This window comes from Corvus kubaryi, unplaced genomic scaffold (genome assembly GCF_017639235.1).
Source record: "Corvus kubaryi isolate FWS band 111438036 unplaced genomic scaffold, C.kubaryi_AGA036_p1.0 37367, whole genome shotgun sequence".
Classification (NCBI taxonomy): Eukaryota; Metazoa; Chordata; class Aves; order Passeriformes; family Corvidae; genus Corvus; species Corvus kubaryi.
The window spans coordinates 2,939,109-2,961,380 of record NW_024581119.1 but is presented as its reverse complement, the minus strand read 5'-3'; the positions used below and the strand labels follow the sequence as shown (position 1 = coordinate 2,961,380).

The window sequence follows — 22,272 nt, the reverse complement described above, 5'->3', positions numbered from 1 at the left end:
CATCCCCACATCCATCCCCTCCAGCATCCCCACATCCATCCCCTCCAACATCCTCACATCCATCCCCTCCAACATCCTCACAACCACCCCCTCCAGCATTCCCACATCCACCCCCTCCAGGATCCCCACATCCCCTCCAGCATCCCCACATCCATCCCATCCAGTCTCTTTCTCCCTTTAATTTTTATTACTTTTTTCCCCCCTTCTTTTTCCAATCTTTCTCCCCCTTTCCCTCCTCTTCTCCAGGTGAAAACCTGGTTCCAGAACCGCCGCATGAAGCACAAAAAGCAGCTGCGGAAGACGCAGGACGACCCGAAGCAGGCGGGCGGGGAGGAGAGCCGGGAGCAGAGCTCCCCCGAGCCCGAGCTGCCCGAGCCGGCCGGCGCCGAGCCCCGCAAGGGCCCCCCCGGCCCCTTCCTGCTGCAGGACCCCGAGGACGAGGTGGACATCCTGGAGGAGGGGGACATCAGCGCCGGCCCCCACCGCCTCTAGGAGAGCCGGGGCTCTCCTGCCTCTCCTTGGCTCTGCCCCGGCCCCGCGGGGCGCCCCCGCCTCCCCAGCCTTGGGAACGCGCACAGGGAAGGGGGGCACGGCTCGGGAAGGGGGTGTGGGTGCGGGGGGAGCCCACTCCCCTCCCCGGGGCGAAGGTGGCGGTGCCCCCGAGGGGGCCGGGACCCCGCGGTGCCGCCGGTGCTCCCCAGCATCACCCCAAGCCTGGGCTGTGCTCGGAAATCTGGTGCGGGGAGAGCAAAACCGAGTTTGCTTTAGGTTCCCCCTTTCCTCCGAAAAGTGTCGGACTTTTCCTCGTTCCCCGAACTTTCCTCGGGTTTAAAATAAATGTATACTCGTGGCAGCATGTTGTGGTTCCTGGGAGCGGCAGGCAGGGCGACTTGCACCCTTTATTCCCCAAATCCCTAAATCCTCGCCGCTCTTTCCACGCTCGCCGTCTCCATCCCCAGTGCGGGAGGTCGGGCAGAGCTTCCGAGACGTTCATAAATAAAAAGAATTGTAAGAAAAGCCCTCGAAGAAACAGGTAAGGCAAAAATTCCGGTTTATTTCATTCCGCTGTGGGGAAGGGAAAGGGGAGCATCACCAATAACTCGATCCTGCCACGGCTGCACGGAGCAGACGGCGCTCCCAGCCAGAAAAAAGGGATTCTCTACAGCTTGCAGAAGTGTCGGCAGCCTGATTCCTGCCCGGCTTCCAGGTGTGGATCCCAGATAATTCCCTTTTGCTCTGAAACAGCCCCGGAGCGGGTCCCGCGTTTGGCTCCTGTCCCCCCGCCTGCATCTCCCCCCTTCTCCCTGCGCTCCGTGTCGCGCTCAGCTGGAGCAGCCCCCGGCCTCGCTCGCTTTGCCTTTACCTTCCTGCCAGGGAAATGGGGTTCATTTCCAGGTAAATTCAGATTTTTATAATTTATTTTTGGTTTTGGGCTGAGCTGCTGGCTGGGAAATGCGCCGGGAGCGCGGCGCAGGCTCCGCATCTCCGGGGAGGAGATGGTGGGATTGGGAATTTCCCCCGTAAAAACCTGGAGCGGGGGCTGTGCTGGCTCAGATATTCCCTGGCAGCCCCCGCTGCAGCAGCAACACGGCGGCGTGGCGGTGTCTCGTTAGGTTATTTAATTTATTACCTTGTTTTTTGGTTTTTATCGGGAATTTCATTTGGTTGTCTGGCGTTATTAGCACTTTCAGGGCGTTTTGGATCATGGGACATGTCGTTTTGTGAGGAGAAAAACGTTTAATTTTCCTGTTTAATATATAAAATATAGACGATTGAAATGTGTGCGTTTGCTTCCTTTTTGTGAGTCTGCCCTTCTGTTTTTCACATGCAAAATAATAAAGACCACGCGTTGCGTGTAGAGGAAATCCCCATCCATCTATCCAGGAAAAGCTGCTCGGCTTTAAAAATCCTTTCAGGACAATAATTTCCACCAAAAAAATGCCACCCATCTCCCTAAAAATTAGGATTCAGAAGGCAAAGCAACCGCTCTTCTCCTGAAACCTCGGCGTGGTTTGAAGCAGAGCCGGCTGGAAATGCCGCTCCCAGCTCCGGGGCTCTTCCCTTCTCCCAGCTCCCGTGGGCAGGGATGCGATGGGAACTGGAAAACCTGGAAATTTGACACTTTCCCTGTGTCGCCCCCGGAGTATTTTGCTCTGTGCTCGTTGTCAGCCTCCCCTGAGCGTGTGTTTGAGCGGGAATCACTAAAAATGATAGCAGAGAAAAGCTCTGCACGAGATTTATGGGGTAACATTTTTTTGACCACGTCTGCCACTGCTGTTGCCAGGGTGGAGAGTGGCTCGGGGCTGGCCTGGCTCTGCTCTAGGGTGCCAGATCTATAAGAAAAGGTCAAAAATATGACTCAAAGAACCCTCAAATCTCCGCTGTGTCTCCCCTGCCACTCCAGGAGCTCCCTTCCCAAAGTATTCCTGCTGATCAATAAACCAAACCCCGCCACCATCTTCACCTCTGGACGGTTTTAGGCACCTTGGCTGACAGTTAAAGCTACAAATCGTATTAAAAACTGCACCCGCTGATCCCTCAGGGACAAACACAGGCAGAGCGGGAATGTTCCCAGCCCAGGGATGTCCCCATCCCTGAGCCTTGCAAGGGAACAGGAAGATTTGGGAACAGGCTGCTTATCCCACAAAGTTTAGTGCTCAAAACTCCGAAACTGAGACAGCTGAAGGAAAGAGTCACTGCCAGAGAAATTCCCTGTGTCACCAGCCAGCTCCTGCCCAGCTGGGAGCAGAGCTGGAGGTGGAAAAGCGTAATTTCCAGACTCAGCAATGTTTTGGGAAGAGGCTATTGGAGAATGGAGATGGTCCTGGGAGAAAGGAAGGGCTGGGCAGGCGGGTTTTTTTCCTTCTTTCAGAGATTTTTCTCTTGGAATAGATGAAATGAGGTTCTATTCGTGCATCCTGAGTTATTCTGTGACAGCAGCCGAATTTTTCCTGCTCTTTCCAAGAAGGTTGAGGAGTAGGGGAGAGATTTAGAGCTGCTCTCTCTCTTTTTTTATTTTTAAAAAATATTTAATGTGCTAATTTGGGAAATGCTGGGGTGGAAGTGGTTTGCAGGGAATAATTGCTGGAAACAGGAAATATCGGTGGATTTCCTATTTTTCAAGAAGATTGATTTTGATTAAAATTCTTCAGTGAATTTTTCTGAAATGAAATTGTTTTCTGGTGATTAATTTAACACTTAATTAGTTAATGGGTTTTTTGGTTGTTGTCATTATAGAAAATCAAAGCCCAGTCGGTAAAATCCTGCCATGAACCTTTGCTTTCTGTTTTGATTTTGAGAGTTTTCCCGCGTGCTGCCTTCAACATTTTGAACTTTTATGAGTCTGGAAAACAGTTCCAACCCCAATTCTTTCATTCTGTGGCCAGAGCTCCATAAAAGCAGATCAGATATGGGTTGTAAGGACACTTGTAGAGCAAGTAATTTGCAGTTTCTTGCTGTTAAACATGTGGGGGGGCTCAGCCCCGGGGGGAAGGTGTAAATAACCCACGGCCAAGCCCAGCAACGACCTGGGCATGATGTGAAATCCTTTCTAATCTTCTTCTCCTCATTTCTCTCTGCCGACTGATGGATTCAGTGCATTTTTGTTTTTATCACTGATGTCCTGAAGCGAAGCTTCTGCGGGTGTGGGCCATGCTGAGGAGCTTTTCCTCTCTTCTAGTCACAACAACAAACAGCATCACCTTAATTAGCTGCAAACTCCTGCTTGGATGGTCTTGGCTTAAAAAGTGGCTGATGTTGGTCTTGGATTTATCTTGTTTCTAGAGCTTGGATGAGACGCTGGTGCCGTGCCCTGGGGTTGGGACAGCTGCTCTCAGCATTAACGCAGGGGCAGTGGTGCTTGGGAAAGGCAGGAGGGTGTAAATGTGCGATCCTGACCCCACAGGTGGCTTTTCTACCCGTGAGGGCACATTTTTGTCAAGGCAGAAGTTGGGTTTAAGGTTTTGTGATCCAGGTTTGTGCTGCCAGGAGCAAGCTGGCCACGTTTCAGCTATTCCAGAGACCACTGCAGGTGCTTCCCTGGGCTGCCATTCCCTGGTGATGTGCACTCTGTCGGCTTTGCTGGGGCTGCAGAACAAACCCTGCAGCGCTCCCAGGACACAAACCCAGCTCTGAGCATCACCTGCAGCTCCCCACTCCGCCCTTGGGATTGTGCAAAGCTGAAGATGCTCCTTTAGCTCCAGGATTTTGGCTCAGCATCACTTCTGATCCACCAGGATGTTCTGCTTCAGCTGCCCGCCTTTACCCCTCACTGGGGTTCCGTGTCCCCAGCTCCTCCTCACACCAGAGTTGCTCCTTTGCTCACATTCCTGCTTTTTCTCACATGGAAAACACTTAGGTTTGGGCAACAAGGAAAAGAATGGAGCCCTGGCAGGAGACAACAACAATCAGGCGCTTGGCTGGCGACAGCAGAGCTCGTTCATGGCTGTTTGAGGCGTTCAGTGACTGCTGGAGTTGGGCAAAACCTCATCTGGTTTTAGTCCTCACCTTTTTTTAGAGCTGTAATGATGGCTGTGAGGTTTCCCTTTATTTCATGTTTTTAACTGATAAACATTAATATTTTTGTGGGGTCAGCAGCCTGCTCATGCCCTTTGTGAGGTGCTGGGAAGCCAGCTTTGGTTATTTTTGGAAGGAACACAATGGGGCTGATATTGCAGCAGCACTTTGTGGGTAGGACTGAAGCAGATCTCAGCTGCGACACTTCCAGAACCTAAAATATTAAGAAATGATGGCACTGGAAAGGTGTTGCCAGGAAAAGGTCGGGAATTTCCATGGATGGAGCACACAGACCCCTCTCTGTGCTCAGTGACACCACGGGACCACGGCAGGTCCTGCTCCCACTCAACTCCTCCCTCAATATTTAACAACATTCAAGGCCGATTTCTTATTTAAATATTTTGCCTTCCATTAAATTATGGCCTTTGCTTTTAAGCAGGTGGGTGCTCACTGGTCCCCTTTCTGTGCCACCATGTCTATGAAGTGCAGGGAAAATCTGAATTTGTATTGAGGTAGATCAAAAGATTTTCTTTCCATGCAAAAACGCCTTTTTCTGGGATTTAAAACACCCAAAACACCAGGACTAACAGAATTCCTAAACGGTTTGTGAGATGTTCATCAGTGTTTATAAAACAAAAAAATTATTGTGTGCTGCTCCAGTTGCAGCATTGTACCCAAGTGTAGCACAGGTTTTGTATTTAAATGCTTCCTAAAAATCCACTGTTTTTTTTTTTAAAAAAAACCCTCAAACCCCCCCAGAAATCCCCCTAATTTATGGGAGGAGGATGCCAGCGAGGGAGGAAGGTGATCAATTAAGACATTAAGCATTTTGCACCACATGGACACATCTGCATGGCAGCCAAATAATGCAGCCATCAGCTCATTTTCAGGGGGCTGTTGCCTACTTCAACTCAGTGCTCAGATCAAAGAGAAAATGTCTGCTTGCATTTTCTAATCAGAAAAGGGATGCTAATTTAGGTTCCTTTATGTGCGGTGATAAGAGACTTCTTCAATTAACTGAATTCTATAGCCCAGAAAATAAAAAAAAAAGGGGGATACAAAGGGAGTCAGGCTGGAAAGGCAGAAGTTCTCATTAAATCAAAGGTCCAATATTCATTACCTCCAGCATCTGGGGCTAAACACTAAACATGGAGCTCATCAAAGGGGGTTTAATGGGTTAAATTGAGAATATAATCTAATTAAAATATTAGATACGAGTAAATAGCTCTTTGATATTCATCTGAAGGTTTCATTAAAACAGGCACTTGAGGTTTGGATTAAGGGGGGATTATCACTTTTAAGCAGGAACAACAAGTTGAGGTGCCCTGATCAGAAATGCTTCAAAGTGTTACCATTTGGTTTGAAAAATAAAAGTAGGAAAGCAGAGCCTGGAACCACTTCCCAGCCTGGCAGTGCCCAAAGGAGTGGGGAAAGAGGCTGAGGAAGAGGAAGGTTCTGTTCCAGAAGCTGGAATTGGATGTTGAACGCGACAAAAATATCATGGAAAACATTCCCCCTGCAGCCTGCCCCACGTTCCCATACTGGATGATGATTCTCCCACCAAGGCTTCCCAAAATAGTCTCAGTATTTCTCAACATTCCCAAAAAATGCCCTCAACTTCCAGCTGTGAGCCCAAGAGGCTGATTCAGGAGGTGGAGGGGAGGTTCCTGCCCTCAGGGGTGTCAGGAGGGGTTTAAAGCAAGGCCCTGCCCCTTTGCCATGAGGAAGGGCAGGGTGGGGAATCACTTTTCCCTATGTTAAATTGGGAGCCTCCCATAAAAAAAGAGACCAAATAAACGGGATAAAGCAATTCCACCCCATCTCAAGGTGGTTGGGGCTTTTTTTTTTTTCCCTTTTACCCAGCCTCTTTTCCAGATTTTAACTCAAATTCCCTTGCTGTGTGCTCTAATCACATTTCATATGCTGGCTTAATTCATAATTTACTAAGTTAAAGAAATGGAAGCATCCTAAGAAACCCATCTGTTTGTTGCTATTTTTACAGCCTTAATCTGTTAAAAGCTCTTTCCTCTCAAACATGCAGCTCTCAATTATCCTTAGTTACCCAATATATTTTCCAACTGCTCCTGGTTAATCCCAGATTCTCTGCATGCTCAGCCAGGACTTGTTTGGAATTTTCCTGTCCCAGATGAAGCTTCAACATTTTGGGCTTGATGTGGAAAGTCTTCACTGAGACGTAACAGAGTAACAGTTCAATAATTAACATTGTGTCATCACCAGCTGCTGCGTTTGGTGCATAATTTTGTTCTCTTTTTTAGTAGCAATGGGGTTTTTTTGCCTTTATTTCTGGCCAAAAGTCTCATCTGCACTTCAGAAAGAGAAATACTGCCTGGGTTAAGATGATCAGATGAAACAGAAGTTTATTTTTAATGTTTTGTAGCTATGTCTGTATGCTTATATGTTTAAAAATGATCCAGCTGTGACAAGGCAGGAGCTGATTGCTCTGAAAGATGCAATTTCTGGATTATTTAGTTCAAAGAAAAAGAACAGAGGACCAGATTTAAAGTGCTATAAATGCAAATGGTCAATTTATTAAACAAAATAGGTACAGGTAGAACCAATTCTAACATTTAAAAATGGTTAGGCTTAAGGCAGTTTAAATTTCAGTGGGCTGGGAAATCAAGATGTGATGGTCATAATGGCTCAAAATAAAACAATTCAGGCATTTTTGCCTTGAAGAGATCGCTAAGATTTCCCAAACACCTATAAAATATGAAGGGCTTTGAAAGCAGCCACAACTTCCTTCTCCTTCTCATGCCTGTTCCACAAAGATTCCAGGGATGGGATTTGGGGTAAACTGGTTCCAGCTGGAGCCTGGGGCAGAGCCCTTTCCTCTTTCACCTCTTGGTCTGGTTGCTTCGTAACGAAGGTCTTTGGTCTTGGAATCTTCTTGGCATATTCCAGAGCCTAAAACCAGGAAAATTGGGGTAACTGATTAAGAGAAAACCTGGCCAACATTTCCAAGAATATTTAGGTGGGTCGAGTAAGGTTTCTCTGAATTCCTGATCTTGTTTCTGACAGAATTCCATCCCAGATTGCTTCAGTGGTGACTGCAAAATAACCCAGGCTGAGATTTGCTTCCTGACACCACTGAAGGCCACCTTCAACACTGAAGAAATGTTTTTATTTAAAAAAAGGAAGAGCAACAAAAATCTAATAAATTTATAAACATTTTTCCCCAGTCTCATTAAGCTCTGGTCCTCAGGCAGGAGTTTTGCAGGTGAACAAGACAAGCTCAGGCTCTACTGCACTGAACTATCAAAACTAAAAAGCAAAGTGATGCCTGGAACATGGAAGGCTGTCCTGGACAGGGAATGGAAGGAGTATGACAGAAATCCCAGAAGTGGCAGTGCCTTGGTTTAACCTGGGATGGGGTTTGGGGTCTGTGTTTGTTGTGTGGATTTGGAAGCACCTCTTAAGTCTCCAGTGGGAGTTGCATTATCTCATGTTCCTGGTGAGAGAGTGTCTGGGAAGTCTCCTAAAAGAACCCAAACAATGCAGTTTTGTCTCCTTGTGGTTTAGGTTTGAGAATAAATGCAAGGAACTGAGGAATTCTGATACTGAACTCCACAGCTTTGTTCCTGCAGCCTGTGGCTGTCACCTGCCACCTTGCAGAAATACCCTTTAAAGGGACCCAGTTCTCACCTTCTGTCTGGACACCGACGACACCTGGGGTTTTGCAGGAAACCTCTGAACCACAGTAATATTTTTCATGTTATATTCATTAATCTGCCTGGAATATTCCTTTTGCAGCTTTAGTTTCTGTTTCTGAGAAAAGCAGAAAAGGGCTATGGAATTAAATGGCTCAGGGATCCATCAATGAAACCCTTTTCCCACCAATATTCCGTTCCCACCTCTGCTGCTGTTCAACCTGGCTTTGCCATTGATCCCTCAGCAGAACACGACAGGAAGCCCTGATAAATGGCACAGCTTTTTTTAGTTGCTTTTCCCTCTTAAGAGCTTTTCCCTGGACTGAATGGAGGATGGAGCTCAGCAGAAATGTGACAGGTCCATCTTTATTCTGAATGTCCTGAGCAATCTGTCTCCATTTCACCAGAGTGCAGCCAGATATTTTCTTGTGCTTACACAACTTTTACTTCCACTTTGAACATCTGATACATCTTTACACCGGGAATGGCAACTCAGCCACAGGAGCGTGTCCTTTCCTGATGAGCAATTAGCCCTGATTAATTCCTATTTCTGGATTTAAAAAAATTAGAAGGTTAAAGTTATCCCCAGGACACTTGTCTTTCCTTCTATCTGAATTTTCCTCTAGGATCTCCAGCTAGCCAAGGATATAAAGTCCCAGATAATCATAAATTGCTTCTCAGCAGTGATTTCTTTGCCATTCTCCCCTGCTTGAATTCACTTTTGGGTCACTCACTTTCTCTTTGATTGCTTCATAGTCAGGTCCGAGGCCTCCAAGCTTCATATTCAGGTTGATGTAGAATTTTGAGCTACACACCTGAAAAACAAACAGCAAACAGATTTTCCTTGATGTGATTTCACAGAGAGATTCATTAAAGAAAGTCTTGTAGTGGAAACTCCAGGATTTAATTTGCAATCTCAGCCTTACCCCTGGCACGTCTCATTTAAAATAAGTGGCCAACAGGACTGAGTTAATGGCACAAGTCAAACGACACAGAATTTCCTTTGGATCCAGGTGGGAAATTGCCAATTATCCAAAGCACAAACTGATATTTTCTCAATCAAGAATGACCTTTTGTGAGTTTTATTTTGAAACAGCTCAAAGCCACCCATTTGATGGGATTAGAATGAGACTCCAAAGAAACTCTTGTAAGAGAAAAAGATAAAATTACCCGATTTTGGTGGCAAAAATTATCAAGTGATGTTGGTGACAGTAACCTTTCCTTGTTCTCAAAGCTGCACTGGAAAGTTGTCCACAGACAGCTGAAAAATCCATGTTTTGCTGCACAGCAAAGCTTGACAAGTGAAGGCAGGAGTGATGGGTGATGCCATTCCAATCCTTCAGGACATTACACAAAGGCCCCAGTATCTCCCTAATATTTTTATTCTCTTTCAAGGCCACTAGATTATTTTTGGAAGGGAATTATGTTTTAAATGCTTGTCAGTGAAGCTCACGGTGATCAGCTCTGCAGTAATTTCACCCACAGAATAATGCAGCAACACCAACTGCTGTATGCAAATAAAGTGGGCATTTCTTCAAAACACAGGTTCAAGCTGAACTCAACTGCAGAGAAATGAATTCTAAGCACTAAATTTCCTATTTGAGGTTTCTTTGTGTCAGCTATCCCTACTCTTACATGCTACAACTCACTAATTTTTGATTTTAGCCACTCTGAGGAGTACATTTAGCTGTGTCCCACAAAACCCGGGTTTTCTTGCTTTTGCAATGAGCATGAGTGCATTTGTTTATGAGGAAAAGCTGGATTTTCCTGGGAGACACAAACAGATTCTCTGTGCATTCCTCACATGTGAAGCGTGAGAAAACTGCCACAAACACAGGACAAGAAACAAAGGTTTGAACAGAAAGGGAAGGAAATCTGCCCTTCAGTTACCATCATAATCCTGATAATTCTTCTTAGAGGCACTCAGGCAGCAATACCCAAACTGCCTCCTGGATGAAACACAGGAATAATTATTCCAGCTTAGTTTGTCTGCCCTGAGACTTGAAGCAAACTTCTTAAACATTTAATTGGTCATGGACAGCTCTCTGGTGTCCCCCTGCAGCTGTGTTAAGTGCTGACACCAGGAAAAGTGGACACACAGAGGAGACAAAGAGATCCAAGTTTTAATAAGGACCCAAATGGGATCATCAGGAGGCTTGGAATAATGTTTATGCTGTTAGCTTTACAAATCCTCCAAGTTTGGGGTTGGAATCCCTTGGAAAGCAGGAGATTTGAGCTGGCCAGCAAATGAGCATGAGCAGGATAATGGATGGCTCAGATCTGAGGCCAGGCTGCCTGCTGCTCCAGCCTGATCCTAAATAATTTTATCTGTGGATAACTTATGGGACAAACACAGCTCTGTGTGTCCCCGGAGCTAATCCAGACTGACCCAGGGAGAGCTGGTGGATCCATTTGCTCTTTGGACTAAAATGATTTCAGTGTCTGTTTCTACCTTTGTTCCATGACTTTTAATTCTCCGCTGGGTGTCCATGTGCTTCCTGTAACAATGAAGTATTTCTCTGTTCTCATCACTTTTTTTTCACAAAGAACTTTGGATTATTAAGGAAAAATGTTAGAGGAGGCATAGAAATCTTAAACCACCCAACCCACATCTATTTTCTCACCTTCTTGCTGGCTCTGGGCTGGTTTTGCTTTTCCATTGGCAGGAGAGATCCTTCTGAGTTGCTTCGTCTCATTTTCCTCAGATTTCCTTCAGCTCTTCCTGAATCTCCCTGTGAACCCCCCTGTACCTGGGACAGGGCAGGTGGGAGCAAACTCCACAACCACTTGTCAGCAAAATCATCTCTTAAACCAGAAATTCCTGGCTGATGTTGCTCCATTTCTGTAAAGTGGGAGGTTCCACAAGAGGCTGTTGGCAAACTGTGAGCAAAACATGGAAAAAGCCTTAAAAATGAGGGGGAAAGAGTAAAAAACCTTAATTTACACACAGCAGGGAGTTCAACAAACAACCTGAACATGGAATATGGGAACATGGAGATGGGAAGATGGGGATTTCCCAATAAATGACTTTGCTTGCACCCAAGTGTATGGAAAATAAATGGAAAAACTTGAAATTTCAACCTGATGCAAAAGTAGCTGAAGCCAACGAAAGGCTTTGGATCAGGCCTGCTGAGTACTGAAAGAATTATTTGTTTATTTGAAATAAAAACTTCATTTTTTTAAATCAAGACAGGTGAAATTCTACATGACTCAGGATTTTCCTGCTCTCCCCTTTAGGGACAGGATGGACCCTGGATATTCACCCTGAAAAGCCAATTTTGCTACAAACTCTCAATTTATGCACAATGCCCTTTCCTATCTGTATTTTAAACTTTTCCTCCCGGCCTCCTAGAAGGAAAATTTCAACTGGGGAAAATTCCATGCCTGGAGGACAGAACTGTCCTTTTCCCATGCCACATTTAAAAAGCAGTAGCTACAATGAATCTTCAATTAGTAGCAAATCATAACGGCAGGTTTGTAGCAAGATAACTTTATACTTCAGACTTTAAAGCATTTTCTTGTCCATTTGTTCATTTTTTGGGCATCACAGCGTTATGATAACATCATTTTATCACTTATATCCTTACCACCAACTGTGCTGATACCTGTTATCCTCATGAATATGATTTTTCAAATCTTGAAGTGGTGCTTGATCCTTCGGCCTTTCTTGAAAACTTGCATTAAAAATAGATGAAATACTCCTGAATTTTGGATGTGCCTGGCCACCAGTGCTGTTATCCCTGGAAAAATGCTGCCCAGGGATGTGGCTGGTTGAGTGTTGCCGTGGAATTCCATGGGGAGAGTCATGCTGGTGTTTCTTGCTCTCCTTGCTGGGATATTCTGGGTATAAATCCTCTGCTGGGTTAAAATTACGGAATATTGGGAGAAAACGATAGGTAGATGTGGTAAAATCTGGGTGAGTTGCATTTGGGAAATTATTTAAGCCAGTTTTGGATTTTTCTGCTGGGCCAGGGCCAACAGAAGAGCTTGGATTCAGACATTCCTGCAGCTCTGTGCTGCTGTCCTGCTCCACTGCACTGGGAGCAGCCTGAAATCCTGGGATTTGCTGGTGCCAAGACTTTGCTTCTGCTGCTCCTCCTGGGAGTTGCTGGCTGTCATTCCTTGGAAAAGCTCTTCCATTGAGAGTCTGGTTGGATTCTGTTTTACTTGTCTGGGAGAACTTGTGCTGCTCCTGAAACAAGTTACCAACAGCTGGGTGAATTTCAGATTTCAGATATTCCTTAAGAAGTTTCATTACACACATCAAAATCCCTCCGTGCTGCTTGCATCTAACCCTGCTCATGGCTGGACTTAACCCAAAATTCAAATCTGGAGGAACCCTCAGTCCAGAACAGAAGCAGAGACGTTATTCAGGTGCTGCACCGTGAATAATTCTGCATCAAGACTTTGCTTAATGGATAAAAACAGGTCCCTGCAGATGCAAACCAGATGTGGTAAATGTGGATTGAGGGAGTTTTATCCCTCAATCCACATTTATTTGCATGAGGTGCAAAAATAGGTGCCCTGAAGTGCCCAGGTCTAACCTTGTGGACTGGTGGTAGCTCCCTGTCAACCACTTGGAAAAAATGCTCCAAAAATCAAATCAGTTCTTGCTTTTTATGTACCAAATTTCAGGGAAAAATGGCTTTGTACACACTGTGAGACTGGCCCACGGTAGAACAGACTGATGCCAATGATATCAATAATTTTACTTCTAAACCAAGCACTCCTCCCTGATAAACATAACCCAGATGATAAAAATTCAAGAACTTAAGCACACCAGGACTGCCAGAGCCAAACTGCCACACTCTAAACCCAAAATTCATTAAAATTCATCACTTTCCAATTACAGCATCAGGTGTTGCCCACTTGGAGGAAAGACTCGGATTCCACAAATCCATTCTCAGCCCATTAAATCTCTGTCAGGGCTGAAATCCTCCTCCCCACCCTCCTGTCCCTCTGGGGTTCTTTTGTGAGCAACCCTTGCAGTCAGCACGGGGCAAATGCACTCAGAATAACTGGTTAATGGTAGATGTGAAATCCACACAACTCCAGGAGGTTTTGGGAAGAGCTTTAGCCCTTGGAATCCTGACTCCTGGAGCTTCATGTCCTGGCACACTGTGGAATTATCTATTTTGGCCTGCTCCCAGTTTGGCTCCTGCCAAAATTATTATCTATTTAGGAGATTATATGGTTGATAATCTAAAATTACAAACTAGTACATGGTTGTGTTTGATGGTTTGGGAGGATTCTGAGCCAGAACTTCACTGTTTGTGCCTTATTTGTCCCCTAAAATTAAGGTGGAGTTAATTAATTGCCATAAACCAGAAAATGCAACCAAATAATCTCCTAAATAGATAATAATTTTGGCCAGAGCCCAACTGGGAGCAGGCCAATGTTTCCCCATTTAAACAATGAAATAAATAAATACCTACTTCATTCTGAAATGCCATGGAGAAAGCAAATCTTTCCCAGTGAACAGCAGCATAAAATCCTGCTTGTATTTTATAGCACTGCAAATCCCAGTCTTGAAATTCCAGAATTTAAACAGTGCCTGATCACTTCAGATCCTTGCAGCACACAGAGACTAACTGGGTTTGCCAATAATAACCCTGGGTTTTTTATCAGTGATGATAACCTGGTCCCTTTATTGCTCCAAAGACTGGATGACTGCATTGGTTTCAAGGCCAGCATAAATCAGATTTATAGATTGAGGAGTGTGGAGGAAGCGAGTGCAACTTCTGCTTGGAACATTTTCTGGTTTCTGGTAATTAATTAATTAATTCCCCCTTAATTTTAGGGGACAAATAAGGCACAAACAGTGAAGTTCTGGCTCAGAACCCTCCCGAGCCATCAAACACAACCACGTACTAGTTTGTAATTTTAGATTATCAACCAAATAATCTCCTAAAAAGATAATAATAGATGCTGTGAGCTCAGAATTTCTTGGCATTTTGCTTTAAATGCATTCAGTACATAAAGCACACATGCATTAAATGATAGTGATTACCTATTGAGGTATATTTAAGGATTTCTTGTCAGTAATAGGGACTTTAAAAGCAACAAGATGACAGTTTTAAACATTCAAATTCAGTGCTTTTATAGATATATTTCAATTATTAAATTCTATTGAATTTCAGTTATCAAATTCTCTTGAAAAGGAACCTTGAGCTGCTGTCCTTTTGGGTACCCATTGTCTTCAGGCTTCATCTTCCCAGTCTGGAATGCTGGGACACCCTGGAGTGGTTCTTCATCAGCTGGTGTAGGATCTGTAACCTAAAAACCAAGAATGTTCATGGTCACAGCACAACCAGATGAAAGGATTTCAAAATCTTGGGGGAAATGATGAGAAATAATTTGCATCCTATTAAAATGAAAATGCTACAGTTTGGCTCTGTAGAATGGATAACAAGGAGAGAAACGGCCAAAAGAGAAAAAGAAGCAAAACCCAACTCACAGCTGGGAGGGAGGATTCCTTCTACTTTTAAGAGGAAGAAAGGAAAGGAAAATTGCAAGAAGTGTGCAGCACAGAAACCTTCTTGTACCTCTCAAATGCCTGGGCTCCTCCATTTCTATGAGAGCCACTGGATGCACCTAATAACAGAAAAACAACCAGAAACCATCCCTGGCCAGGCAATCAGACACATCCCAGGCCTCAACAAGAGAGGCTTGCAGGAAAAGCTGGCAAAACACAGTAATGGGGGGTGAAAAGCACAACGAGGAGCTGCAGAAATAAAGCATGGGATGCACAGAGCTCGGCAAAACAACCTCGCAAACAAGGATATCTTCACGTGGCCACAGTTGTGGGATAACCACGGCTGGAAATTGAACTGGAGCAAGTTTTTGAGGGTGGTTGGTGGCACTGCACAAAGCCAGGTGATACCCTTGTAAATATAGCAATAATTAAAAATTTTCTTGAAATACTTAAATTTTTTTTTTAATCTATAAAAGTGCCGGAAATCCAATTTTTAACGTTTTTTTAATTTAATTTTTTTGTCCCAAACTATCTTGCCGAGTATTGTAGTTGATGAAGTGTGTTGGGCAGTGTCACTGTGACAGGGGACTGTGGCACAGGAACCTCTGCTCCCCTGCAGAGTAGCCCCACAGGAAAACCTGCACTGAGAACATATTTATGACCAAGAGAATTATCAACTGCAAATCATCAGTGGGAAGAAAATGTGGGAAGCTGAACCTCTCACTTTGGGCCTAAGAGATTAGGCCAGCTAAGAAAAGGTGGGCAGGGTTTATTGCTGAGTTTCTGGGTGACCTCATAGCTCCAAATACAATGCAAATCCCATTAGTTGTGACTGGAAAAATTCACAAGAAAATTAAAAAATACCACAGAGGTTTTCCTGAGCTGTGGACAGACAGAGCTTTGCAGTGAATAAGATGTTTTTGGTGGAACCAACTGACTCAGTGCATGGATGGAGTGCTGGGCAGGTAAAACATACTTCTACGTTATCTCTTTGAAAGAGGAACAGGACACAACCTCTGCCAGCATTTTTTTTTTTTTTTTTTGTGAACCATTCTATTAATACCAATCAAATTGAGAAAATGATCAAATGAAATTGCATTTTGAGAATCATAAGCTGTGTAATGCCTATTCTGTTAAATTGAGGCCCATAATTGCTTCTCCACTGAAAAGATACAACAAAGACAGCAATCATGGCATGTCATTATCCCAGACTGGCAAACCAGCCTTTGCAGGGAGGACTTCAAAGGCTTGTGGTTCTCGAATTGCATTTGGCTGCTACTGTTGAAGCACAGGCAATCTTGATTAGGTGTTTACACCGAGGGAAGGCTCAGTGCACACAGAGTCTGAGTGCCTTGGTCTAGAGCCATTAAAAAATTGTACATTATGTTCCTGGCTTTGAAGTAAGGGGCTTGGAGGTAGGAAAGCAACTCAGATTGAGCACAGCTGAGCTAGATTGGGCCACTACTTCTCTTTTTGCCTCTCTCTCTCTCACTCTCTCTCTCAGAGAAACTCATCATGGGGTTCGTTAAGAACCAGGCAACACTGCAAAGAACTTGGTGCTATATAAAATGCTACAGAAATTAGTAAATATACAGATCAGCACGGGTTTCTGGTGTGTTTTGGTACATCCAGCACAGCTGTAAATCTTGCAGAGCGAGGCTGCAAATATTTTAACTCGTGTTATGTCAGCTGTGCACCAAGTCCTGCCCTCACAGTAAACACTCCCTCATCACCCCAGCCCCTGGCAGCCAGCAGTGAGCAAATCAATAAATCCAGCTTCAACCCCCTGCAAAGCTCAAAATAATCCAGTCTAGGAAACAACAGTTTGACTGGTGACATGTGGCTCATTTATTTCTGCACATACTTGGTGGTTTTGCACTTTGGATGCAGTTTTCCAGGTGAGGTGACCAAAGTTGGCACCTGGATTTTCATTTTAATAGGATGCTCCCCTCAGGCCTTTTTTCACCCCTCCCAACAAGACTGAGCCATGGATATCCTGGTTAGGGATAAGTAAATACTTCTGCCTGTGCTGCAGCAAATCCAAAGGTGGCTGACAGCAGGTGGTGATGCTGCTCGTGGAATCACACAATTATGGAATGCTTGGGTGGGAAAGGACCTTAAAGCTCCTCTTGTTCCACCCCCTGCCATGGGCAGGGACACCTTCCACTAGCCCAGGTTGCTCCAAGCCTGGTCCTGGAACACTTCCAGGGATGGGAAGTCCACAACTTTGCTGGAAAACAAGCAGTTGCAGCTGTATTGACTTGTCCAGGTTAGGAACTCACTTCCCTACCCACTGCCCGGCCCTTGCTGTGTCACACCTCTGCTGTCCCCATGGCCACTGCAGCAAGACAATCTCATAGCCCTGATTTTAACAGATTCCTTTGCCTATTTCATATTTTTGAACAGTGTCCGCACAATGAAGTCCTTATCCCTGTCTCCAGCACTTGGATAGGCAAGATTTCCAGAATTCCCTGAATAGAAAATATAATCATATCAACATAGCTCTAATCAGCATCCATCTACATTCATTATTTTTACCATCATTCAAATTAGAACTGAAAAAACCAAGTGCTCTTAATAGCTCTGCTAGAAAAAAAATCTTGTCCATCATTCCTGCCACTGGAATGTAGTCAGAAAATTCCCTCTAATGTTGTGTCAACTCTTCATTAGCCTTGGCAGAGGTGTCACTTGAAGCACAGAGTCCCTGGAGCTTTCCAAGGTAAGAATTTTCTGTGTGGAGTGATTCAGTGATCCCCCCCCTTCCCATTCTGCATAATAAGTAGCAAGGGAAAGCAATAAACTCGTTTATAATGGTTCATTAGGAACTGTAATTACATTTCCACTCGAACCTTCCCACAAGTTGGCTGACACTGTGCAGCCGGTCAGGACTTCCAGACACAAGTGCTGATGTCCAATATCAGATTTGGTCTGGGATCTTGACAGGCTTGGGATATCAGCCCATGGAAATCTCATGGAGTTCAAGGCAAGCATGGTCCAGAGGAAATCATGGAGCTGCTCCGTGGGCTGGAGCCCCTCTGGAGCCAGGCTGGGAGAGCTGGGGGTGCTCACCTGGAGAGGAGAAGGCTCCAGGGAGAGCTCAGAGCCCCTGGCAGGGCCTAAAGGGGCTCCAGGAGAGCTGCAGAGGGACTGGGAACAAGGCATGGAGGGACAGGACACAGGGAATGGCTTCCCAGTGCCAGAGGGCAGGGCTGGATGGGAGATTGGGCAGGAATTGTTCCCTGGGAGGGTGGGCAGGCCCTGGCACAGGGTGCCCAGAGCAGCTGTGGCTGCCCCTGGATCCCTGGCAGTGTCCAAGGCCAGGTTGGATGGGGCTGGGAGCAGCCTGGGATGGTGGAAGGTGTCCCTGCCCATGGCAGGGGGTAGGATGGGATGGGCTTTAGGGATCTTTCCAACCCAGTTTTGCATTTTCTCCACTGACCAAAACCTGGAATAAGCCATTAGCATTAGAGAGAATCATTATCAAACTCATGTTGGCCAAGCAGAAAAAATGAGAGGCAGCATAAAAAGAACCACTGCTGAGGAGCAAGGCAGATGCCAGGAAAGGAAGACAGAATTTCCTAAGCATCAAGATTAAAAACCAGTGTGAGATCTGTGCCACTTTCCTGGCCAGCAACAGGCAGCTGGAATGTGGCCATCACTGGGCTTGGGAGTAACTGGAGATTTGTCAATTATTCCATAAAGGGTGAAAAAGATTCTCCCTGGAAATCAGAAGTTGCCACTTGCATGGTGGATTTCAAATCTGCTTCTCTCCTCTGCACAGCTGAGAGTTTAACTCCAGACAAACCTTAGCCCATACAAATTAGGGAATATATAAATTTACCCACCTGCCTGTGAAGAATTTGCTGCTTCTTATTGTGCAGCTCAAGGTAGGAATTTCTCTTCTCTGACTTTAACCCTAAAGTCCGTTTATTTTTCTTCACAAAGTTTTTTCTTGCTCCTTGGGGTGGATCTTGTTGAATTTCAGGAGGAAAAGCACAGCCAGGATTATCTCTGGAATGAAATCCTTCTGCAGGTTCCCTCCTTTTGGCTTGTGGCCCATCAGGTTCATTGCTGGCCACAACATTTGCTCCATGAAAGCTGAATAATTCTGAGAGTGAATCCTGGGTCTTTGTCTCCTGTTGATTATTTTCTGAGGAGCCATCAGAATGGAGGTAAAATGAATCCAGTGAGAAGTCCTCACTGCTTCCTCCAGAAGCTTGGGATGCTTTCTCTGCCTTAAAAAATTCTGCTCCCTTTTTTGTTCTCTTCCAGTGAGGTTTGTACCTCAGGTTGGAATATTTGTCCACAGGCTGTTTTTTCCTAATTAAAAAACAAACACCAAATTATTTCTGCATAAATTGTACAAATTCTGTATTATTTCAGTGTGTAAACAGATGTCCTGCTGTGGCCAAATGAATTATTTCAGTGTGTTCAGTATGGGAGCAGGATCAGAACAGTTTTATGAAGTATTTTTTAGGAGAAAATTTAGGCAAGGCTTCCTCTTCCTTTTTAATCTTCATCATCAGTGAATGATAAATTGATCTCCCATTCAGATCACAGTGGATTACAATCATTATCCCAAATTTGGCATAGAAATTGTAAATCTTAGCAGAATCAGCTAAAAGGTGAAACGATAAATTGCATTATTTTGTTGCTTCCTTAAAATTATACAGTCTGCAAAAGGTAGCTTGTGTTGTTCCTTCTTCAAAGACTCTGCTGAGTGAAATAAAAGTGAAATTCCTGGTAAAATCAGTCTCTCAAGTGTCCCTTTGAGGCTGTCCAAGCAAGAACAGCCTCCAGCTCTGTATTCTTATTTTCTCTTCTCATTCCCATGAAACACCATGATGCTTTGATAAAAAACTCCGTCTATAAAAGACTTAATACCACTTTTTATTATAAAGCAAGCTGTGATTGAGATAAGAGTAGGAAAACACAAATCAGAGAGATCTGTGAGTTTGCCTATTTTTTTAAGGAGTTGCCAAATTCTTGCTCTGAATCACATTTGTCATAAAGCAAAGCCAGATGCTCTGCCTTAAAAAACCCCACAATTGATCCAATTTCTGATTTCAGATCTGATCCAATGGGAGGAAAACCAACTACAGGAGTCAAATACATCCAAATAGGCTTCCAAGAGATGTGCAGGCAGTGGCAAGAGGAAGGAATGAGGGAGAAAAAAGCTTTTCACACTGTTTTTCTCTTCCCTGGACCTGCAGCACAGCCCTGGTTTCTTGGTGAATCTGCCAGAGGGACATTTACAGGCACTGAAATCTGGTTGATTCTTCAGCTCCTATTAAAGAAATCTGCTGGATTCCCCATAGTGTGGCCTAGTTAATGATATTAACATTTCCCTAAATCATTTATTCCCCCTTTCTCAGTGAGTTCCATGCCTCTGCCTATGTTTCAAGTGGCTCCTAATAACACAATAATCTGTTTGTTTTTGCTTTCCAGGTGAGCATTGGTGCCACGGTATCCTGGAGCTGATTTCCAGCAGGGAAAACATCATTATTCCCAGCTGGCAGGCACCGCAGATAAACAGAACGAGGTGAGGCTATTTTGAAGTGAGTACAGAAATATGTGAGCTAATTGCAATGATTGAAATGGCGGAGGATAATGCTAAAGAGTCCCTTTGTGCTGAAATGTGTGCACAGAACCCAATTGTGGGACTCAGCCCAGGTCACCGCGCGGAGACAAAATGAGTGTGAAGAGCTCCTTCATCCCTAATCATCCCCAGACAAAAAGGGCACCTTTTATTCCTGCCCCCAGCTCGATGGGGAGGTTAGATGGACTCTGTGCTCCTCAACAAAAGTGTGGTGAGCAGACAGCAGATGCAGCATTTCCTCTTCAAATTCCGAGGTTGGTAATGGAGGTACCAACCAATGGTAGAGAGGGGGTTTCATATGTATATGCTGTGATATTTGCTCTGCTTAATGGACTGCACTGGAGTACTTACTGGGCTAAGTTCAAACAAAATAAAATCAAATTTCCATTTAATGAAGAGCCTCGCATTCAGCACAGTATTCAGTCCAAAAAAATTACTAAAAATTAGAGCATGTTTCTAGTACAATTAACATCATTTGCACTCACAATAAAATATTCAATAACTGGCCATTTTGCTTGTTGAGGAGGTGAATAAAAGCATGCTATTAATCATTTAGCCTTCATTTGTTTGTCATTTTATTTTAAGTAGACTATTAAATTGAAACTGCACATTGTTATTACTTCGGGTTTAATGTAATCCCTTTAAACTCCAGAATTATTCCCAATTTATCCAGGGTTAAACCTTCCACGCATATGACAGGATATTCAATTTTATTTTACGTACCGAGTTAATGCTTTCTGAAGAATGTTTAAATGTGGCATTGAGGAACACAGGGTTTTAAAGTGTCAGAATTATTCTACTCCACTGAAGTTTAAACCTTACCTTCCACTGCCATAATTCTTTTGTTTTCCTTTATAATTTGTGTCATGCTCAGCTCCTTTCTCTCCCGAACTCATCTCCTCCAAGCTGTCCTCTTCCAAGCTGTCATCCTCCAGGATGTCATCAGGATCCAGCCCTACCAGCCCCTCGTTTTCCAGGATCCTCTGCTGGAGTCCCAGCTGGTACTGCCTCTCCTCTGCCAGGCTCTTGGAGTCGGATTCCTGGGAATCATCCGAACTGGAGGCAGAGCTCCCATCCCTTCCAGACGCCCTTTCCCAACTCGCAGGTTGGAAAACGGGTGGCATGAGGACTTTTGGAGGGACATGGATGTTATTCATGTTGTAAGTGTGTGGGGAAGAGACTGAAATGTGTTTCACATTTGAAGAATTCATCCCGAGTTTGGCTCACACCAGCTCTGTGTTTGGAGAACACACAAACATAAAACATTGTTACCTTGTCATAATATTTAAAAGCTGAGTTTTGGGTACTGCCATTGGCTTAGGCTCAGAATTTGACCTTCTGTTGTTCAGACAACTCTTTATTCTCATCTGTCCCACTGATTTTCCTTTAAGCAGTAATATCAAGGTCTCTACATATCAAATACAGGATTTATTGCTACGAAATCTCCACTATTGATGGCAACAAAGAACGCAGAACCAGCTTGCGACAAAGAAAATGAAGCTGAGGCAAAGCATCTGTTATCTGTGAACTTTTGAGAGTTAAAATGAATTTTGTTTGTTCTCTTTATGCAACTTCATATCCCCTGGACACGTAAAAGCAGCAAGAAGGTGTGACAGGGAACACAGTGAGAACTGGAGCTCTTTCTGAATTAGGATGAGAGTTTTCTTTACACTCGGCTGAAGCGCTCAGCAGTCATTTGCACTGCCAGACATTCCCAAGGTGAAGTGGGAGGGAGGAAAAGGAGTGTTTTGTGCTGAAATGTGCCTTAGTCACAGTCCCCTCTCCCGTGTCCCAGTCCCTCTCCCCTCTCCTGTTCCCCTGTCCCGTCTCCCTGTCCCCTGTCCCTGTCCCTCTCACCCCTCTGTTCCTGGTTCATTCCCGGTCCCCTGTCCCTCTCACCCCTCTGTTCCCGGCTCATTCCCTGTCCCTGTCCCTCTCACCCGTCTGTTCCCGGCTCATTCCCGGCTCATTCCCTGTCCCTGTCCCTCTCACCCGTCTGTTCCCGGCTCATTCCC

At 44.7% G+C, this 22,272-nt stretch overlaps 2 protein-coding genes and 1 long non-coding RNA gene across 3 annotated transcripts in view; 2 read left to right on the top strand and 1 right to left on the bottom strand.

The window, feature by feature from the left end:
- The window catches only part of BSX (brain specific homeobox), a 3,506-nt gene extending 1,724 nt beyond the window's left edge, over nt 1-1,782 (top strand). Inside the window, exon 3 of the mRNA XM_042034196.1 lies at nt 247-1,782. Within this exon, the coding sequence (XP_041890130.1) occupies nt 247-492 (246 nt within the window). The 3' untranslated portion in view covers nt 493-1,782. The remainder of the gene's footprint in view (nt 1-246) is intronic.
- A 5,262-nt stretch (nt 1,783-7,044) lies between these two features.
- On the bottom strand, nt 7,045-22,261 carry JHY (junctional cadherin complex regulator). Its single transcript, XM_042034351.1, has 9 exons — nt 22,198-22,261; nt 21,080-21,491; nt 18,504-18,978; nt 14,349-14,459; nt 11,789-12,375; nt 10,808-11,063; nt 8,918-8,998; nt 8,179-8,301; nt 7,045-7,440 (listed from the first exon to the last, which is right to left on the bottom strand). Exons 2-9 carry the CDS (start codon nt 21,466-21,468, stop codon nt 7,237-7,239), a joined length of 2,226 nt encoding a protein of 741 aa, XP_041890285.1. The 5' UTR covers nt 21,469-21,491; nt 22,198-22,261; the 3' UTR covers nt 7,045-7,236.
- LOC121667565 lies at nt 18,890-21,899 on the top strand. Its single transcript, XR_006017101.1, has 2 exons — nt 18,890-20,200; nt 21,132-21,899. It is a non-coding gene; the product is annotated as an uncharacterized LOC121667565 (long non-coding RNA).
- Nucleotides 22,262-22,272: the final 11 nt, after the last annotated feature.

Coding starts and splice junctions, on each gene's coding strand:
- JHY (XM_042034351.1), bottom strand. CDS start 21,468: ATGAATTCTTCAAATGTGAAACACATTTCAGTCTCTTCCCCACACACT. Junction 14,460..18,503: donor AGCAAATTCTTCACAGGCAG/GTGGGTAAATTT, acceptor CTTGGTTTTTAG/GTTACAGATCCTACACCAGC. Junction 8,999..10,807: donor AGCCCAGAGCCAGCAAGAAG/GTGAGAAAATAG, acceptor TTTGTTTTTCAG/GTGTGTAGCTCAAAATTCTA.